The 19,981-nt window shown below is 41.7% G+C and overlaps 1 protein-coding gene across 1 annotated transcript; it reads right to left on the bottom strand.

The window, feature by feature from the left end:
- Nucleotides 1–2,397: 2,397 nt before the first annotated feature.
- On the bottom strand, nucleotides 2,398–15,279 carry LOC128719100 (synaptic vesicular amine transporter-like). Its single transcript, XM_053812721.1, has 7 exons — nucleotides 15,066–15,279; nucleotides 4,234–4,377; nucleotides 3,987–4,125; nucleotides 3,841–3,899; nucleotides 3,149–3,744; nucleotides 2,877–3,073; nucleotides 2,398–2,746 (listed from the first exon to the last, which is right to left on the bottom strand). Exons 1-7 carry the CDS (start codon nucleotides 15,277–15,279, stop codon nucleotides 2,398–2,400), a joined length of 1,698 nt encoding a protein of 565 aa, XP_053668696.1.
- Nucleotides 15,280–19,981: the final 4,702 nt, after the last annotated feature.

Below are 19,981 nucleotides of genomic sequence, written 5' to 3'. Positions count from 1 at the left end.
GTTGCCAGCCGATGTATCTGCAAGAAGTAGTCTCTCGTTCATATGTTTACTCTAATTGGGTTGCGGATATCGCACACTTATGTGCGTTGCGTTACATGTTTCTAAGTTTTACAAGCCATAGACACCAAGCGTATGGTAACGAACAATGCAGTATTTTTTTTTAGGAGAGATTAGTAGCGCGTTTTGTTTCTACCGAACGCTTTTTAGTTGTGGAGAGTGCAAGCAATACCCCGTTGTTGCAAATCTGCTTCGCCGGGGCATGCAAATGGTATCGTATTTGTTTTCCCATATTTTGGTCAGATTTTTTTTTTCTTTTTTGCAACATCCTACAGCTAAACAGCGATAAGGATATTTTGCAAAAAGTGTAACAGTTCGATAGTACAACTTGAAGTTGTCAAGTAGATAACATGTGAGAGAGTATGTATTCATTTTAAATAATGATTTCCAGCATTGATACAGCCACGCCGCATACCAGACGATGTCTTGTAACTTCTTTCATGGTGTGATGTTTTACCTGCGAGAAGCACATTGGAGTAGTATTTGTCAATAGTTGAGGAATATCGTACCGAATAGAAATCGATCCTATCTGTACCTATCGGTTGCAAACGATTCCATCAATAGAGCAAACGTTAAACACTTACGCAGAAGGATCCGCATGATCGTGTTTGCGCATGTTCGATTGGCGTTATCTCACCACGAAATACGCACAAACAGAGCTGTCAAACCGTTCGAAGTATCGAAGGAGTACCCTCATTACTGAACTCCTTGTTTAGTGTAGTCTCGTCCAGTCGCAGCAGGCTAGGTCGATTTCGGTCCATGCTTTTGAATGTCACTTTTCAATTACTTATGACAACCTCTGAGACGGTTGATCTGCTTAACGCACAACGATCCATATCCGTTAGCGATCGCATTTAAAGCATCGAATATAGTGCCAATCAAAATCAGGGACGAAACCGATTGACTTAGTATTTTGCAGGGAGTAATTATAGTTTGTTTAAGCTTAGAGTTTCTTCTTCCATCTTCCGTTCGAAAGTGTCTCATAGTAGTGGAATTATACTACAAGCTAGATATTTCATTATATGCGGTAAATGGTGGAATTTGAGGGACATGTGCGTGATCGTTCGTTTGTTTTGTAAGGTAAATAGCCACATGCTAATGTCCATGGGCTGATTCTTCTGTCCCACCTGCAGTAATCGTCATTTTCATCAACAGGAAAACGGTCGTTTCTGTGCTTCGCATAACAAGTGTGGTTATTGTTTTCCCCCATTGGGGCCAAATTATTGTTCCTGATAGTTGCGCGTTCCTTTCTATCATTCATTGCTGTTAGGCTTAGACAAATTTTGCATTTATACACATATGATTGTTGTGTGGCATTTTCACGTTGTTTTTGTTTGTAACAGTCTTTAAAATGTGTCTGGTCTCTTGGTTTTGGTTATTGTTTCATAGCGATTCTTATTGGAGTTGCGTCAAGTGGTACACACTCGAGGCATATTGGTTAACTGGATAATGTTTTGAAATGCTGTTTGGTATAGTTTTACTCGTCCTCTTCCTCGTTCTGGTAGGTGACGTAACGGACTGATGAGCGCTCTCCAACGATGAGTGACTGGAAAAGAAACGGAATGCAGAAGTGTTATTTATAAAGTGTGTTAATGTTTGCATACAATATTATTCCATGTTTTATTCAGCCATTTGTGAAACTGCTAGAGACCTTTGCTTGAGAGTTTCATCATGATCTTCAACAAGATCTGTTTAATGCTTTCAATATACGTTTTTTACGAGACAAGACTAGACGACGACAAAATGCAAAAACTACTAAGGTGAATTAGGATCCAGAGAAGATTCGATCCATCGCCCAAAAGTGATCGAGTTACATCGAACTATGAGGAACAATGCCATGGAATATATCTCATACAGGAATGTTACGAATCTTCAAAACCTGAAATCAATTAAATGATAAAGAGTTAAACTATGCGCAGCAAATAAAAAAAATATCAATATACAAACCATAACTAGCTAAATATAAGAAAATAAAAAGTACAAATCATACAGAACGAAAGTAACAGAATATATGAAAATTATTATTCAAATCTTTATTTCACTTCCAAACAGGGTACACCGTTGCTTCTTACAACTAAAATACTTTGTAGCAATAAATTCAATCGATACTCAAATGCATTTCAATGTACAGAAAATTAGGAAACAAAGGAATTAATAACTGAATCACCACTAAAAACAGAAATCACGCTATGTTTTTTTGTAAAACACTCTGCATGTATCCTTAAGATGGCGAGTTTATTCGCTTACGATAAATGTGTTTGTGTATTTTAAGAAACGGAGGGAAAATGGGGGAGCCTGAGAGCAAAGTTAGAGTAAATGGGGTTTTACGACTTGGAAGACTTAAAGCTTCGTCACGTAATTTTCACCCCCTTTCGGACTGTCACGGCAAACAACTGTTGTGTCGGAGACTCCATTGGCGCTACCATTTCCGTTCTTGATTTTCCCATTCGGTTGAGATTTTCCGCCGGTATTGCATGTCGTAGGGTCCGCTGTCGGTGCGTTAGACGAACTGCACGGTCCGCTTTCAAGCGAAAGTCCAGCATTGTCGATGCCACCGTTAATGCTTACCTTCTTTTCCTCCTTGGTCGGTGGTGCTCTCAGGAAAGTCATCAGCGGTGCGTAAGCGAAGCATAGGATCGAAATCCCAACCAGCATCCACTCGAAGCCGATGGTGTTTACCAAGGTGCCACTTTAGAACGAAAAGATAACCGAAAGTGGGAAAAGGGTCAGCGTTTTGGTAAATAAAGAATCTGGTCGAAACATTTGGTTGGTTTTTGCTACTTGAGTTTCAATTTCCACACAAATAGACGCTCGCGTACCTGAGTGCCGGACCGATGGCGAATCCTAAACAGAATGCAACATCACCGATAGCGTATACGCTACCATAAACGGCCGAGTGTCGAATGTCTACCAGGTAGCCTAGCTCGGGCATCATGCAGGAATCGACCATACCGATGGCGAAACCGAGGCCAGCATTCGGCAAGATCAGATGGTTGATGGAGGTAGCCATTGGAATCTACAGGAGTAGTAACATAAACGATTAAAACGGCAGACAGAACACGGCTAAACATCCGATCCTGGCCACACTTACACACAGCAGGCACAGCCCGATAATAACCAGACCGAGCAGAGCAGCTAGCCACCGGCCAATACGATGTCCCAGCGGACCGAACAGGTTGGTACCGATCAGGTAGCTGATCGAGGCGGGCAGAAACGTGACGCCCTGCTCCCATCGACTCGCACCCATGTTGTCCATCATCCAGATCGGTAGCGATGGTTCGAGCATTGCAATACCCATGTTCGCAAACGTAATGGCACCGGCCGCAATGATAATGTACGGATCAGTAACCAACGCCTTCAGCGATGGTGGATCCGACTCCTCGATGACGACCGACGGTTGGAGCATGATCAGCTGCAGCAGCCCATCGCCAAGGGCAAGGGCGGAGAGCACTAGAAACGGCGCTGATTTGCCCACAAACTCATACATGATACCACCGAACGGAGGCCCGATCAGTACGCCCAGCGCAAGCCCACCGAGCGCAATGCCCATCGCGTTGCCACGCTCCTTGTCGTCCGTGTAGCGGTCGGCCAGCATTCCCATGCCCGATACCGACGAACAGGACGAACCGATACCCTGCAATGCTCGGGCCAGGAATAGAACGGAGTACGTTCTTCCAAATGCGAAAACTGCACAAAGGAAATTGGAATGGTCAAATGTATAAAGTTGTTAAAATTTCAATTGTTCGCAATTCGAAGTGAGCTGCGCTGCAATGGCTTACTTACTCAAAGTAGAGATAAACATAATGACGAATCCGGCAAACATTGGAATACTGTAACCTATTCTGTGAGGAGAACAAACAGAAGGAAAATAGATTCAAGAAATGAGCGGGGCCAAGTCCTGCAGTTCCCAACAACCCCAAGGTACGTACTTGTGCGTTAGCGGTCCAACGATCGGATTAGCCAGCAGCTGGACGAATGCTTTCGACGCAAACATAAGCCCAACCTCGACCGTTTCCTCAACCAGCTCCTTGTGCCGTTCCTCCCGTTCCGCGTACCAGCTGGCATTATCTGCAAAGCGCAATGTGATGGGGCGACATATTAAAACGAACCAATCAACCAAAATCGCTCACGTCATATAATGGCACAGTGGCAGAAGGCTCGCCATCCATAACCTACCGTAACCTTGCGTGGTGATATCGATTCCATTGTACGGTGTCGTCACTTCCTTCTCGCACGGTGTAGTTGGCGGTGTCTTAGGAAAGCTGGCCAGCGGCGCATCCGGGTGTCTGATGTCGTAAAGAAACTCCGGAATGATTGGCACTGCAGGAGTAGTGGGGGAAGAGAAACGGATGGATGTTATGGCACGGAATGGGAAGTTGGCCAGGTCGAAACGTAGATCGTAAAACCTGTTCCAGCAAATACCTGCAATCGATGGGCGGACGGAAGCTTCCAAACCCGTCCCACAGATGTTCATTTTAACGAAGTGATATTAAGGTGCCTTAGCATGATGCGCTACGGATGGAGCGTGATTTTTTCGTTCGGCAGGTCACCATAAACACACCATTTCGGTAAGGTATTCAACAAGCAGAGCCTTGTTATGACCCTGGGGCAGTTATTTTCACAAGGTCGTACAAACGGAAGCTGCCCACAACATTGAGTTGTTCCATGTGCACCAAGTACAAACTTTCCGGACACAGTTGAACCTCAGCACAGCACATTTCTTCAAAGACAAAGTACTACATCGATAGCATCATCTGCTACAGGCACAGAGGCTCTCTTAGCCTCTTGGTAATAACAAAATCAACGGAGCCCACCCATCTGTCTACCACCACGACACGGATACCTTGGAGGCCATGAAGAGCCAGTATCATTTGCCGTTCTCGGTGAAGAAAATGATGATGATCATAGCGAGAGTGGTAACTCACCGTCGACTAGCTGAGACTAGCGTGTATACGCAGTGCACGTCCTCTCCCCGTAGTAGTGAGGTAATTGAATTATCTTAGTTTTAAATGAAAGTTGAAATTAAACTGTCAATTCTGTTCCTTCCCTGTCTAAGGCCCGGTTACGGGTCGCATCATTGCAGAGAATTTGCATCACGGATACGCAACGTACGGGAAGTAGGGTGGTTTGGCCCCATTTGCCGATGGTTTTTACCGGTAAGGCAAACATTGCGTTCGCCACGGTTTGGTTCGTAGCAGCGGAAGCGGAAGATAGACAGCTAACTGAGTTTGGTTTGTTAGTTTTTGATTGTGTGTTTAATTGAGATTTTACTTTAACTCAAACCACCTTCCTGGCAGTGCGAGTTTTAATTATCTTCTAATTGTTTCGATAATAGTGCCAGTGCTGTGGGATACGGAAATTTGCTTCCATTTTGCTACAACCTTTGCTGGCATGTTTACTGCTTGTGGTTCCGTTTTTTTTATGTTGTGTTTATATATAAATAGTTACTTCTAATATTAATGTATGTTGTCCAATCTTGACATCTCATACATTTATATGCGCTATTTTAACATTAAATATTTCACATTAAAGGGCATATTTTATATTAGCGATGCAAACGCATCCATTTTAGCAAGACGTTATCGTTACGTACAATGCATAAGGATAAAATGGCAAAAGCGCTTTACGCTTGACACCTTCAGTGTAAAAGACACTTCAATCAATCGCTTCAATCGAAAGGTTCATCATCTCCGATCGAACACCATCCGCTTGATGTACAAAGCATTACGGAGCGCAATTACATCTGATATCGCCCTATCCTTGTTGTGCCATCTTCACCGAACGGTCTGTGTAATGTATTGATCTATTCATTCGGGTTCTAGCAAAAAAAGGGAAAGAACCACAATCTTTCCCTTTATCATACATCCCAAACCATTGGGCCAATTGGCGCCCACCACTGGCCCACCAGCGTCTGGGCCCTGGTGTATCAAAGACAATCAGACTAAAATGAAGTGCTCGAAGGCGTTGTATGATGGCAGCACATGAAAGCGAACCATTTTGTAATCGAATAAATTTTGATGATTCAATTATTACAACAGTGCTTTCAGGGCACTCTTCAACACACTTCGTTGGATCGTTGGCAATGCCTTTGACGTTGCTTCGTCTAACATTGCACATTTTCTAGAAGTAAAGCCATCGACACCCATTCTAACGTTATTTGCAATTGCTTCCAGCAAGGGGTTCTCAGAATTTCATCGTTTTCAGGCAGGATGTGTGAAAATTGTTTCGTCTTTCCCTGCTGATAGTGTGGATAAAATGTCGTAAATTTATCGCAAACAAACCACACTCAACGCCAGTGCTGCACTGCACCTTGTAAACGTTTTCCGTAGATTATCCCAACGGGAAAAGTAATCGCTGTGCTACCTTCGGTTTTGGAGCAATCTTCTGGAGAGTGAACACCCAAGCCAATCGATGTCTGCACGGTAATTAGTCAGAAAAAGCAACTCCATCCTGTGGGTGGTGGGAAGCTGCGAAAAGCAACCTGAGATCCGTGGGCGTTAGCACCGGTACACCGATTCTCTAGTGCCCGGAGGAGTAAAGGATTAGTTACAGCTCGTTTCGTAGAATAATTTCCTCCACTCCACGCTTCCTACCAACCACGAGAGCTTGTCGTTATTATCGCTATCATCACTTGCCGCCGGCAGGTACTGTTTTGCTGGTAAAAGTCCACCATAGTCCGCCAATTAAATTACCCTTTAACTCGTTTAGCTGTTAATAAACAAGACATTAACAGCTTGTTTCGCGCCGAAATCCTCACTCCCTTTGGCTTTCGCGTTGATCTGTGCTATCTATTTTCGTTTACATCTTCGGCAGAAGCTGCCGATGTGCGTGCATCATTAATGTTTTCACAATTTACCACAAACGGTAGATGAAGGGCAAAAGTTTCGCTTGTTTCTATTATTTGGTTATATTTTACCGTTGCATTGTGTATTTTGTTGCATGCCGAACATAAACTATTATTTAATGCTGTGTAGTTTTACGACATTCGGAAATATTTCGTTTCGAACCTTCAGTAACAACGCTTTTGAAATTATTGTATTAGATGGCTAGTGAACCAAATCGTGTTCTAATGATTGTAATAAGTAGTAGCATTGTATTTACGGTAAAATATTTCATATTAAGGATTAAAGATTGAGTTGTAAAACTGCAATATGACCGTACTTTTCCTTATACACGTATCGACTGTGGTCAGTACCGATACTTTGATGTATTCAACTCGTAATACATTCACTTGAATCGTTGAGCTCACAATACATGATATATATAGCGGATCCGACCGAATGAAGAATATAAACTTGTAATGTTATGAATATTATATTTCACTGTATAACTGCGGATATGTCCAACATTCTCGAGGCTTTTAAGTAATTTTGAATTAAAAATATAATAAATTTAAGAATAAATTTAAATGTATAAAGGATATGATTACAATGAAAACAAATATCCAAATTTCGATGCTATAGTGACAACGCTTAGAGTGTTTAATTTAAAAATAGGGATATGTATGGGCGGCCCGGTGGCATGATGGTAGCGGCGCCGTTCCTCACACGAACGGACCGGACCAAAATCCCATGCGGGCCGATCCCCCGTAGCAAGGACTGACTATCCGGCTACGTGGTAAAATAATTCGATACGGCCAGGCCGATCTAAAGAAAAAAAAAATACACGAACGGCAAATTTTATGTAATGTTGAATATTTAACACCTTGTACATTAATAGCCAGTTTTTCATTCATCTATGTAAAATTGTGGTAAATAGTATTTCAATCACGTAATTTGACGTACTTTATTATTTATTCTACTTTACTGATCAGTGTATTAGCGTCTTTATTTTCACGTTTTCCAAGCGAATCTGTAGCCTACTTCATCGAAGACAGTCTATTTAACGACAAATCGATCCAGTAGCGCATTCCTACCATATGAAAAGTGAGCGTTGGAATTTCTGTGGGAAATAGTTTATCAATCGCTCCATTATCTCACCCAGTGGACACGGATGGGTTACGGATACGGGCAATGGAATTGACATTGGAGCGTCCGGAATGTGAACAATGTTGAAGGCAAATGCCCCTTCTTACGAACATCCACATCGCAAACGATCGCTACCCTGCATACCGACGACTGGACGGCGAATGGTGGGTCAACAGCAGTAGCAGGAAGTGTTCTCCCAACAATGCCAAATTAAACCAATGATGTTGGCTAACGACTGTGCGGTAAATTATAAATGATTTTCTTCCCTCACCGAACCAAAACCACGGTGGAACGGGACTTCGTTTACCACATCTGACAGCTACTCATTTCTCCTTCATAAAGTATGCTGGTGGCCTTCCGGCTTTCGTCTAGCAAGTGACCGTTTGGGGCTGCTTATGGCTTTTACTTTACCCTTTCTGCTTTATAGCTCTCCGAGTGTGTCTGATGACGGACTTTGTCATCGTCACCGCAATTTTTTGACGCTTCAATAGCAAAAAAATCGGTGTGTTTGATACAGCGAGAGTAACAGTGAGGAAGAAAGGAAAAAGAGAGAGACAGAAAGAGAGAGAGAGAGAGAGAGAGAGAAAGTACCCGCACCAAGGAAAGTAGTACATTTCAAGCTATTTGGCGAAACGTGTATTTACTTTGTTCGAGAAGTAAAGTACAAGAGCAAATGATTCGTGGTGAAAATCATGGTTGTAAGTAAGAACCACCATGACCGCAAAGAATGAAGCTACGAGAACATTTCATTTTATTTTTTCAAGTCATATTTTGTTCTACTTCAAGTTTTGGTTCTACTATGGAGGTTTAAGGTATTTTTTTCTCGGTCAAAGCATGAAATTCGCTTATGTTTAATGATGTTATCAATTGTCATGCAATTTAAATAAATCTAAAGGATTGGAAGCAATAATGCTGGTAGGATACATTAAAAGACACATCAAAGTCAGCATCACTAACTAACTCTGATCACTAACGAAACGAACTTCGAAATCGAAAGAGAATTTACCAGAAAAATTTTAATCAAATGTCTTTGTAAACATGTCTCTGAACATACCCTTCATAGTTGGACTATAAATAAGTTTTTGCAACGTCCAGGCCTCAAATTGCGTTTATCAGTTTGTATTCACCAAACAGAAGTTCGTTCTTTTGCGCTTCAAAGGGAACTGATGGGAAAAAAGGTGATAATGCCCGCATTACACCCAATGTTCGTTTCATACCCGGCTCAAAAATAGTAAAGCATTGGTGACTTTGACAGATACAGCACGATTAGTCATAGCCCGGCCATCGTCTTTGTCTCGCACATCCGCAAAGCGTGCAGGCATGAAACATACGTATGCTTTCAGCACGATAAAAGTACAATGCGAAATATTATCACATTCCTAGGAGTTATATGGTGATTAAGACATTATAAAGCACCCGAAAGACATAGCTTTTCCATTGCCGGAACGTTGGGAAACAATATGGGCCCTAGCTTGGCAGCACTAGCTGGCACCATTTCGCACGGCTTACGGCTAATGGCGTTGTCTGTTGCTTCTGCTGCTCGCCAAGGGTAAGAGAGATCCATATGATCCTCACGAGGCACGTAGCAAATCCTGGTCGAGAAGACAACCCTCGGTGATTGGGAGGGTGTTTGAGCACTTCTTTTATCTCGTCCCTTTCCACCATTGCATTCGACTCATGTTTGAGGCGAGGTGCGCCACACAAACCGCATGATATTAAAGTACGGTTTTTATGCTGGAAACGGCAGCAGTATTGTGAGCTTTCCGAAAGAGTTTCCTCTTCCAAAGTGATGTGTTAAACAATAATACAGTACGACCTGTGTTCATGGTGGTGGGATCAGTTCACATCACCAATTCTAATGTGAGATCATCGAATGCCAAAAAAAGAAAACAAAACAAAGGGAAAAAGACACCCTCATTATCAGATCTAATCCACTAAAGCAACGATTTTTCACGCCTTGCCTTTATCCTTTCACTTGTAGTGCAGCTTTATTCGCACTCATACCACAGCTTCACCACACGACCAGGCGCCTCCATTACATTCTGGAGGAACAACCGAAGACACACTACGCTTGATCCACACATTTTTAATGGCTATAGAACCGAAACGGTGCCGTACGACGTCCAGGAAGCGTTTGTGACCATGGACTGGGCACCCAAAGTAAACCGAATTTCCAGCTCGTTGACTTTGTTCGCTCTAGCCATTTCCGAGCAACGACGGGGAAACGTTTGATCGTTCCCTTTACTATCCGGACAACTGTTGAATATGGATGACCGGAAAGGTAGGGGTATCGTAGCAGAATCGAAGGAAATGGGCGGTGAGCGTGATTCATTGTCATTTTTTTTTTACCGACCGATTCATAATGGCTGCTAATCGGAAAATTATGTTCCTTTCGTCTGGTCTTGCTACGTCAACAGCGCACAATGAACGACCGGACGTATGTATGTAATGCGTGTCTCTGCTCATGTTGGGTGGTTAACCACCGAACAATCCCCCGTTACACTTCTGGCAATATCGAGAGCTATGATGGTTTCATGTAACGGTAGTAACGGTGAGGATGGTGAGTCTTGATTTTAAATGATTATGCACTGATCGAATGAAAAATCCAAACGAATTAAGTACATTAAAAGAACAACAATAACAAACAACTTTTTATTTTGTGTTATATGTCATTAAGATTATCGTAAAACAAAGCACAACAATTGTATTGCTAGTGTTTCATCAATAAGAACGGGTATCAAATGTGAAATAGTATCACTCGTCTGTGTGGCCTTATTTTTCCCGTTGCTCTGTGTTCTGCCTGTCAGTCGCAAGCGATAGAACGTGATACTCTATCAAAGATTGAACCACTTGGCCTTTCCTGTCGGGGACAGGCGCAGTGCACCGAACACAATAGCAAACCATCCGAATGATTTATAGTATTTCGAATCGATCACTTTCGCACCGGTTACAGGTGGTGCCGTGTGTCAAGAACAGAGATTGCTTTTATTTTAGTTGATCCACCATTTCAAGAAGGACGAAGGACGTTCCGACATGTTTGAATTTGTAAAAATCCTGGTCCAGCATCATCATGTACCACTGACCACAATGTTTCAATGGACAAACAGGTATTGAATCCGCGCCCGTGTTTTAACAAGTGTACAATCGATAACATTGCCCCACTTCAACGGTTTCCGCATAATATCACCCAATAATACCGTTTAATTTAATCCTCGTACAATTCGGGACCGCTTTCGGTGCTTCGCTACTCATTCTCCACTTGCTGGAATTTTATGTGAAGTGTGGTTCGAGAACGTAAATAAATAACCGTCGTATAAAAGAAACCCATCCGAGCTGTTTTGCAATACCTGGCAATTTCGAGTCGACTCGGGGAGGACGGATGTGTGCTCTTATCGCCACCCTACCGCCCCATTTTTACATTGGCAAGAAACGCTCAATTTCCCAATCGGTGATGAATCTACTAGCCACCTGAAATACGACTCTCCCGAGCCGAAGTACAGCAGATCGATGGTCGCAATGCGAATAGCAAATGTGTTATATGGCCAAAAGGATTGTTATGCTGCTGTGTGGCGTCGCATGCCCCAAAACCCATAACATTTACGAGTGTACGATGTTACCTTTTCTATCCTTACATCCGTTATAACTGGGGATTAATCGCTAATGGGGCTATTCTTCATTATCCTCTGCTGGGTGTATTATCGTGCCGGAGAAAATGATATTGGACCACGCACGCGGCATCGTGCCAGCGAGCTTCTAAAACCTCGGAGAACCTCTTTGGAGATGTATATTCCACTAAAGAGTCATCGCGCCCTTTAAAACACGCGTAAAATCTATAATAATAAGCTCCGCATAGCTACTATGGGTTGGTTTAAAACTTGCAGAGTTGGGAGTTATTCTTGCGAAAATCTATTAATATTTTATTACAAATAACATGACAATCGCATCCTTTAAATGCCAATTGTTGACATTTTTACGATGCTCATTTTTACGACGCGATGTTATCCGTACTTTGCATACTACTGAACACAAAATATCTACAAAAATTGACCAACGAAGACGCTAAACGCAGCTTTTTTAAACAGAGCACTCTTACGTGTGCAATGGCTTAACCAAATCCATTTGACATTTCAATTTGTGATTGATCTGCAAAAAAAAAAAAATCTTATACAGCTAAAAAATAATGTCGTGCTTATGTTTGAGATGTACCAACAGAAACTCAATGTGCGCAGAAAATGTGCACTCGAATGTAATACGCGTATATTGTGACCCTTTTTAACAGCGGATATCAGAGAGTATATGTATCACCACATACTGCTGGAGACGCCCAGTACTTGACTAATATAATCAATAAAAGCTGGTTCCAATGTGTGAAAAGCAGCGATAAACATGGACAAATTTATATCATTGTCTGAAATATGCTTATAGTTTGCTTGCCACACTTTATAAGGACACTATAACCAATTCTGACAACGGAGATGAAAAAAATCTCCAGATTTACAGCAAATGAGATTAAACCGTATATTTCAAAATAATAGTTATTGTTATCCAACTTTCCTACTTAACAGTAAACGCAATACTATTTTATATCGTATTGAACAATCAACCTACTCGAATTACATCTTTACGAGAAAAAAATTGGAGTTCTTAACTCACATATGCCGAAACATTTTCTAAACGTACAGAGAATTACAACAATAACATAATTGTCAAATATATCGTAATGCTGTCTTATTGTCAGGAAGACTCTACATTTTCTAGTCTGAGGAAAATCACATTTATCTTAAACAACAGCAACATCAAAAGCATGATTCAATTAACTTATGCGCACTCCAGGCTATCCAACTGCAGTTTGAGGCTGTTACAAAAGCTTAATTAAGTGAGTGAATGCTCATGTAGTGCATTTGATTCGGCAGCATTCTCTTTATTAATTGCACAATTGAATGAATGCAGCTAGTCGCAGCAGCATTATTATGCATCGTTTTCCGGGTGAAACCATGTGCCACTTGCACGGAGCACAGTGAACAAAAGGGAAATTATGTGTTTCTTTTGCTATTCCACTCCTCTGGCCGGTCGTGTGCTGTAAAATGCAACAAGTTGCATGCAGCACTTGATGGCATGGGGAACTTTCAAGGAAAGAACCGCTTTTCCTTTTCTTTTTTATCTTTCTTGTACTTATGGTCTTGTACTGGTGCTACTTATGAGCGTGAATCGGTCCTTCAACAATTTACCACCGTACTTTTTTTTAAAAAGCTCTCGTTCTTGGAATGACCGAAACAGTTTATCCATTTGTCATACGTTTTGATAGACTTTCATGCATTGTTCAGACAGGGTACATGTATGGAATGTGTTCGAGCACTCGAGAGCTCATAAGGTCCCGGTATTTATTTATCAAGCTTTATTTGCTATGTGCAATTTTTTTTTCCTGTACATTCGTGGTGTAGAACACATTTTCTATGGGGTATTTATACACATTTTGATACAAGTTTGATACAAATTCCACCATGTTTAAATAAAGTCGCTTTATGAACTCTCTGCCTATAAAACAGCAATCTTATCAGCATAAATTAAAGGTTCATCTCTTACATGGTGATTGTAGGACGTTTTCCTAGCGTTCATAATCCAACGGAAGCCATACAAACGAACGCAATCGAATGCAACAGATGAGCATGAAAATGCCATAAAGACTTTACCAAAGAAAGATCGTACGTAATACGGGCAAAGGACTAAAGACGAAACGATTTCTACAATCGTCGCCCGGATTGCGATTCGCATCCGGTACTGCCAGCAAATTCCGGTTGGTGGGACCATTTTCCGTTCCATTTCCGTACCGTTCGAAGCACAGCAAGAAACGGCACTCGCTTAAGTAATAGACACGTCCCTGCCAAATGATTAGGATCTGCTGCCGAGTAAGTGGCAATGAAGCTGCTTTAAAAGAAACAATTTTCATTCTATTATGTTGCCTTTTTGCGACGCTTTCGGGTAGCAATCCACGGCTAAAGTTACTGTCAGTGGAAATGGAAGGAATCGGCAAAATAGCAAAGCGCCAGCGTGGGGATCGGAAGATTGGTGTATTCGCGACCCAACCCAACCCAAAAGCAATTGGTAATCCTGTGCGAAGGGAAATGATTTCACTTTGCATCCAATGGCAGCAAAACGGTTTCTTAAGCTTTGCTTGCTTCAACTTCTGTGAACCGATGCTCTCTCCGATATCGTGAGCAGCTGAAGAAGGTGGCCTTGTACCCGTCATAGTGGTGATGAAAATAGCATTCATCAGCAGTGGCGTGCATTGTGAAGATTGTAATTTTCCATCGATCGACCGAGGAGGCAATGGCAGACCACGGTGAGTAGGCGATGGAAGGGTATTAGGATTCATCGTTTCTCATTGGCGTTGCCGTGGCTACCTTATTAGTCTATTAGCTAAAGATGCTGTTTTTGCGTACTTCCTGTAGAAAAATGGTGTGAAGCTTGTGCGCGCGATGATGGAGTGAAAATCATTTTACAACGTCGAAACCTTGCGTATTTACTGTACACTCTACACCTATTCTTTTTTCCGCAGTTGATGTGTAATTAACCAAAAGCTTTTCTTCGCTCCTAATGGAAAGGTATGTACGAAGTACTTCGAGATTAATGATCCAATGACGTATTCTCGTTATGTTATTAAGCTTAGAACATCATTATTGATTTGCTCCAACTGGAAAGGATGGGCTATTATACAGTGACATGCTCTTAACTGTGATGTAGATGGAAAATTAACCCCACCTGTAGTAATTGAACTTAATGGGAAAGAGCTATACAGCACTATTCCTTCATTTATTTTGACGAGTAGTAGTAAGTTAAGTCCAAATATCAAACAACCCAAGTATAATTTTTCAAACTGTAAATTTAAAAAGTGTTTTTTTTCTATTGTTTTAAAAATGTATTCTCATGTTTCCAGAGTTTAGAATGTACCACATAATACATAATCGCTTTCTTTGTTCATTTCAGTTCATATGTAATTAGTCTCGGTTTCCTGTTCCCATTGACACAATGTTTAGCACTTACCAACGACGGTCAGCAGCATATTGTCGAGCAGGAGTGCGATGGCGACGATGACGAGCACCAGTTTCCGCGAGCCGCGCCATCTTATCACGTTTGCCTTCAACGATGCCCAAGAACCGGGCGGCGGTGGTTTCGGTGAGGAGCAGTGATTGTGGCCGGTGCTGCTGCTGCTACTGTTGGGTCCCTGACCGTTTCCCTCCGAGACCGTTGCTTGCATTTCAGCTTACTCAACACCAGTGGCTGAAGGGTGGCGTACAAACGACAGAGAGCAAGTACCCCAAAACAAGGCATGCCAGACATGCCGTGGACGAGGGTTGAAGAAGCCGGGTGATGAACGTTGTCAGTTGTCGTACCCGCATTTACATCGATGGTCCAGGTTGGGTCGTTTGTTGGTGGTTGGGCGCCCATCGCCAAAAAGCGGAACAGGAAAGTAGAGATTGAAATGAAAAGCGGATTACTTTCTTTTGCCACTGCGGAGCGTGCCGATGCAAGCGGCAGCAAGGCAGGGATGTACGCGGACAAAGAAAAGGATGCGCGAAAGCGAAACGAGCGAGGTGGGATCAAAGACCGACTGCTGCTGGCATGGGTCGGTTCCTGCGGAAACCGGGATGCTGCTGGCGAGATTAAAGTAAAATGCCGCCCAAGACGCTTGGCGAACTACTGGTAGGAAGGGACTGGGGAACGGGCGATGCTGGAAGGACATCCCACTGCACGGGATGTTGGGAAAAGAACTGTCGGAAAACAAATGATGACGTCGGAGGGGGATTTCGGAAAGGGGGGCCCACTCTGTACGCAACGATTGTGGAAGGATCTAATGGTGATTAGGATGGTTACGGCACGGTTGCGAACGACAGCAGACCGTACTGTCTTACGACAATTGAAAAGTATCCCGTCTCATATCTCATGATTTCCCAAGGTGACGTTTTTATTTCCGCTACCACGAATCGGTTATGCCACGCTGCATTATAATAACGTTTCTGGAGATGCCAGCCAAACTATTCGGACATGGGATGTTTCGATCAATTATAAGCTAATTTTGAAATAAGTTTTTTTGTGTTTTCAATCATCATTCCAATTACTTTTAGATAATATAGAAATTAGGGAAAGACGTTCCCACAGACCATAATACGACTGGAAAAGATTTAATTTAATATGGGGCATTTTTTAACTATGCCGAATGTTTACTTTTGTATAAATTAAGTGAATTGGAGGAACATTAAAACTATGTCTTTAATTGTCACACTCATTTAATTTATCTCATTTTGAAATCGAATCCATTCGCCAAACAATTGCGACATTTCAATGTTTGACATTTGGTCTTCGCATACCATACCAAAGCAAGCATTCATTCTAATATGCGTTACCACGTTTCCAATAATTAAATGGTTAAGGGTATCACAAAGGCCAAGACGGGGCGGCCCAGCGGCATGATGGTAGCGGTGCCGGTCTTCACACGAATGGACCGCACCAAAATCCGGACCAATCTCCTATACGCAACTACGGGTAAATAAAGCCAGAAATGGCAAGGTCTTAAGATTGTTGTGCCGATAAAGAAGAAGAATATCTCACCAAGAGTGGGTCATCTGTCGTAACGGCCAATTAGGAAAACTCGTTACAACGAGAACTAGAATAAATGATAGTTGCACACTGAAACTCGACCTAGCGCTATTTTGATCTATGAATCCTTTTTCTCCTATAAATAATATATTGAAAGTCATGTAGTTACACTTTTTTATGCATGTTAAAAGATAAATTGTGAGTTGTTGTATTGTCATTATAGGTATTTCACTATTCTACTACTAGTTGTTGAACGAAAACTCCGACTATTAAATCACATAACTAATTTTATTCCCCCATGCCTCCAACGTCCATAATTCGCCGATTTGTGTGAAATATACGGGTTTTTGGATTGACATGCATTTACGATTTCCCTATTTTACTACGTCTTCTATGATTTTTTCGTCAAGAGTACGGTTTATCTTCGGTTTTTCTTACAATATCGCAGATTGTACAGTTTTTACCCAATGAAATGCCAATGATCACGAGATGATCGTTGGATGTCTAAGTTAGATGTTTCGTAGTAGGATACTACGGAACAACTATCCTGGTGGCATGATTTTAACGTACAAATTGTTTAAGCGTACATCGCGAAACTTGCAATTGTGAAGGTGGTTAAAATTACGAAACCCTGAAAATGTACACAATATATTAGGTACAAGGAGTTAGGAAATGTTTCAATCGGCATGTGAAAACAATATCACGTGACGCAGTGGCAAGCAAAAAGGTAACACAGTCAATAGCCGGCGAAGATGACGGGAGTGAAGTCGGGAGGGAGTGACCGGGTCAGCATTGTCCACGGGCATTTTTTAAACACTAAAAGTGATCGATATCTCTCGCTCTCTTCTTGGCGTAACGACCTACTAAGTCATGCCTGCCATTTCTTATATTTACTATGCCATTTACTATACTTATTTTACCTCGTAGCCGGATAGTCATTCCTTGTTACTAAGTCAGTCGACATAAGAATAGCATATTATGCAGCCCGGAAAATATAGATTATTGAGATGGGTCTCAGTAATCATAGGTGGAAACGAGATAGAATTTTCACTCGATCTGAGGCAGTAATATTCTATTAATGACGGCATTGGGGAATCTTGATTTTTTGTAATTGTGGAAAAGGTATTATCCATATCAGGACGCACAATGGAATTCGGAGCCATACCTGTAGTGAAAAGAAAGGACACCAGGGCATGTGAAAAAATAGTATCACCTACTTTACTTTACTTTACTTTACTTTACTTTACTTTACTTTACTTTACTTTACTTTACTTTACTTTACTTTACTTTACTTTACTTTACTTTACTTTACTTTACTTTACTTTACTTTACTTTACTTTACTTTACTTTACTTTACTTTACTTTACTTTACTTTACTTTACTTTACTTTACTTTACTTTACTTTACTTTACTTTACTTTACTTTACTTTACTTTACTTTACTTTACTTTACTTTACTTTACTTTACTTTACTTTACTTTACTTATTAAACCAATGTATGAGTTCAATCAGGTGTCTCCAAACTTTTCAGTCCGCGGGCCGCATTGGTTGAAACTATGCTAGCGTGAGGGCCACTTACACATTACAGGGATTTACATTAGACAGGATATGGCAAATCCAACTTACTGAATCACATGAACAGACTCGTCACAGTTGCACTCGTCGGATTCTATCTATTGCCAAACCCTGTATCTTCCGGATAATTTAGAGAGATTTTGCTCTCGAGATGATTTTTATTTCACAATTTCTAAACTTGTAAACTTTCCAAAAATAGACATTTTCATTACAATGGTAATATTAGCAATAGCGTCGTGGGCACTGGAGACTCTCGAGGGCCGTAGTTTGGAGACCCCCATGAGTTAAATCATTAAATAAATAAATAATTAAATAAATAAATAGAATAGAAGTCTGAATATAGCCTGTAAAACGCCGCCAATGCAAAATCTAATTTTTATATAGGAAGATTTCTGTCTTGATGTGATAAATCTTTCAATCAGCCTGGAAGAATTTTTTTTTGCGTACATCACGTAGTGCTGTGAACCCTGTAACTGGGCCAATATGGCTTCTGCAAACTTTCGTAAACCATAGGGTGAATTTCTACGACTTGATCAATCTAAATTTTTGCTTTGAACTGGAAGATTTAGGCAAACAGTTGGAAATGGTTTTTATTTCTAATTGAAACAATTGTTAACACAAGATAATATTATCCATTACAAGCAAGCAGCGTAAATGGCCTACTAGAACATAGAATAAAAGTTCATTAGTTATCAGCCCCATGAACACGAGAGCATAAAGCTAATTCACGTTTACGATCAGGTTAAAATAAATATGCCTCAATACAATGCCAAGCTCTGTAAAATCAAAATACCTCACTTATAATATAAATAGTGGTAATGCTCGGTAGATATTGACAATATTGACATGTTATACCTATGCGCTACCGTATGGAATGTGCCTGGACAGTAGCAGAGCAATGTGCAATGATTTTTTTTCATCATCATCTTACAGCCACAATAACGGTTTTCTATGGAGTTGCCTCGACCGAATTTCCTATAATGTTTCGAACATGGTATGTATTTTCCTATTTCGTGCAAGTTCAACGAAATTGCTTCTCGTTGTGCAGCTTCAAAACACTGCCCTCATTAATACACTGTGTATCCATTTACAAGTGCTCACACCTTCACCACAAACGCATGGGCCGGTGTAGCAGAAGTACACACGTTCCAAATTAGAACCTCCATTGCCATCAGCAACAATGCTCAGCTCCACGTTCAAGTTCACTATCACGCGCGCTTCAATTCATGCAAACCGTTGCGTAGGTCGTGATGCTCACAATGCAGCACACTTTTTCACTACCATTCCCGGATGGTGCGCGATGCACCGATTAGCGCCTAAACAGCACAGTGCAAATGACTCTGGACTCCCTGCTTCGCCAACCGCCAACTCCGGCGTGGTCACCTATGCGAGATGATTACATTCGATGATGTTTGTGACAGGTGCCGGTGCTTGAGGTTAGCGGGTCGAACGGCCAGCAGGCAGAGTCGTGTGGGACGGAATGGCAAGATTCCTATCTAATGTGAACTATGCGTGGTAAAAGATGATTGAGCCTCTTGCACAACCCGTTTGTGCACCGGTAGTTCACCGCACGGTGGAGAAGACAAAAGGTAACTGCGCCGTATTGCATCTCGCTGGGCGGCCACCGTCCGGACGCTGTGACCAAAACTGGAACTAACGGGTCGTCACGTGCTAATCACTCGACCGTGGTCAATGAATGTCACCGGCTTGTTTGGACGATCTTTGCGCAGGCTAAGTGAGGTGAAATGTAGTTATTAGATTGTTGGACGTTTGTGAGTCGCTAAATGT

The sequence above is a fragment of the Anopheles marshallii genome, chromosome 2 (assembly GCF_943734725.1).
Source record: "Anopheles marshallii chromosome 2, idAnoMarsDA_429_01, whole genome shotgun sequence".
Classification (NCBI taxonomy): Eukaryota; Metazoa; Arthropoda; class Insecta; order Diptera; family Culicidae; genus Anopheles; species Anopheles marshallii.
This window is presented reverse-complemented; position numbering and strand designations above follow the sequence as displayed.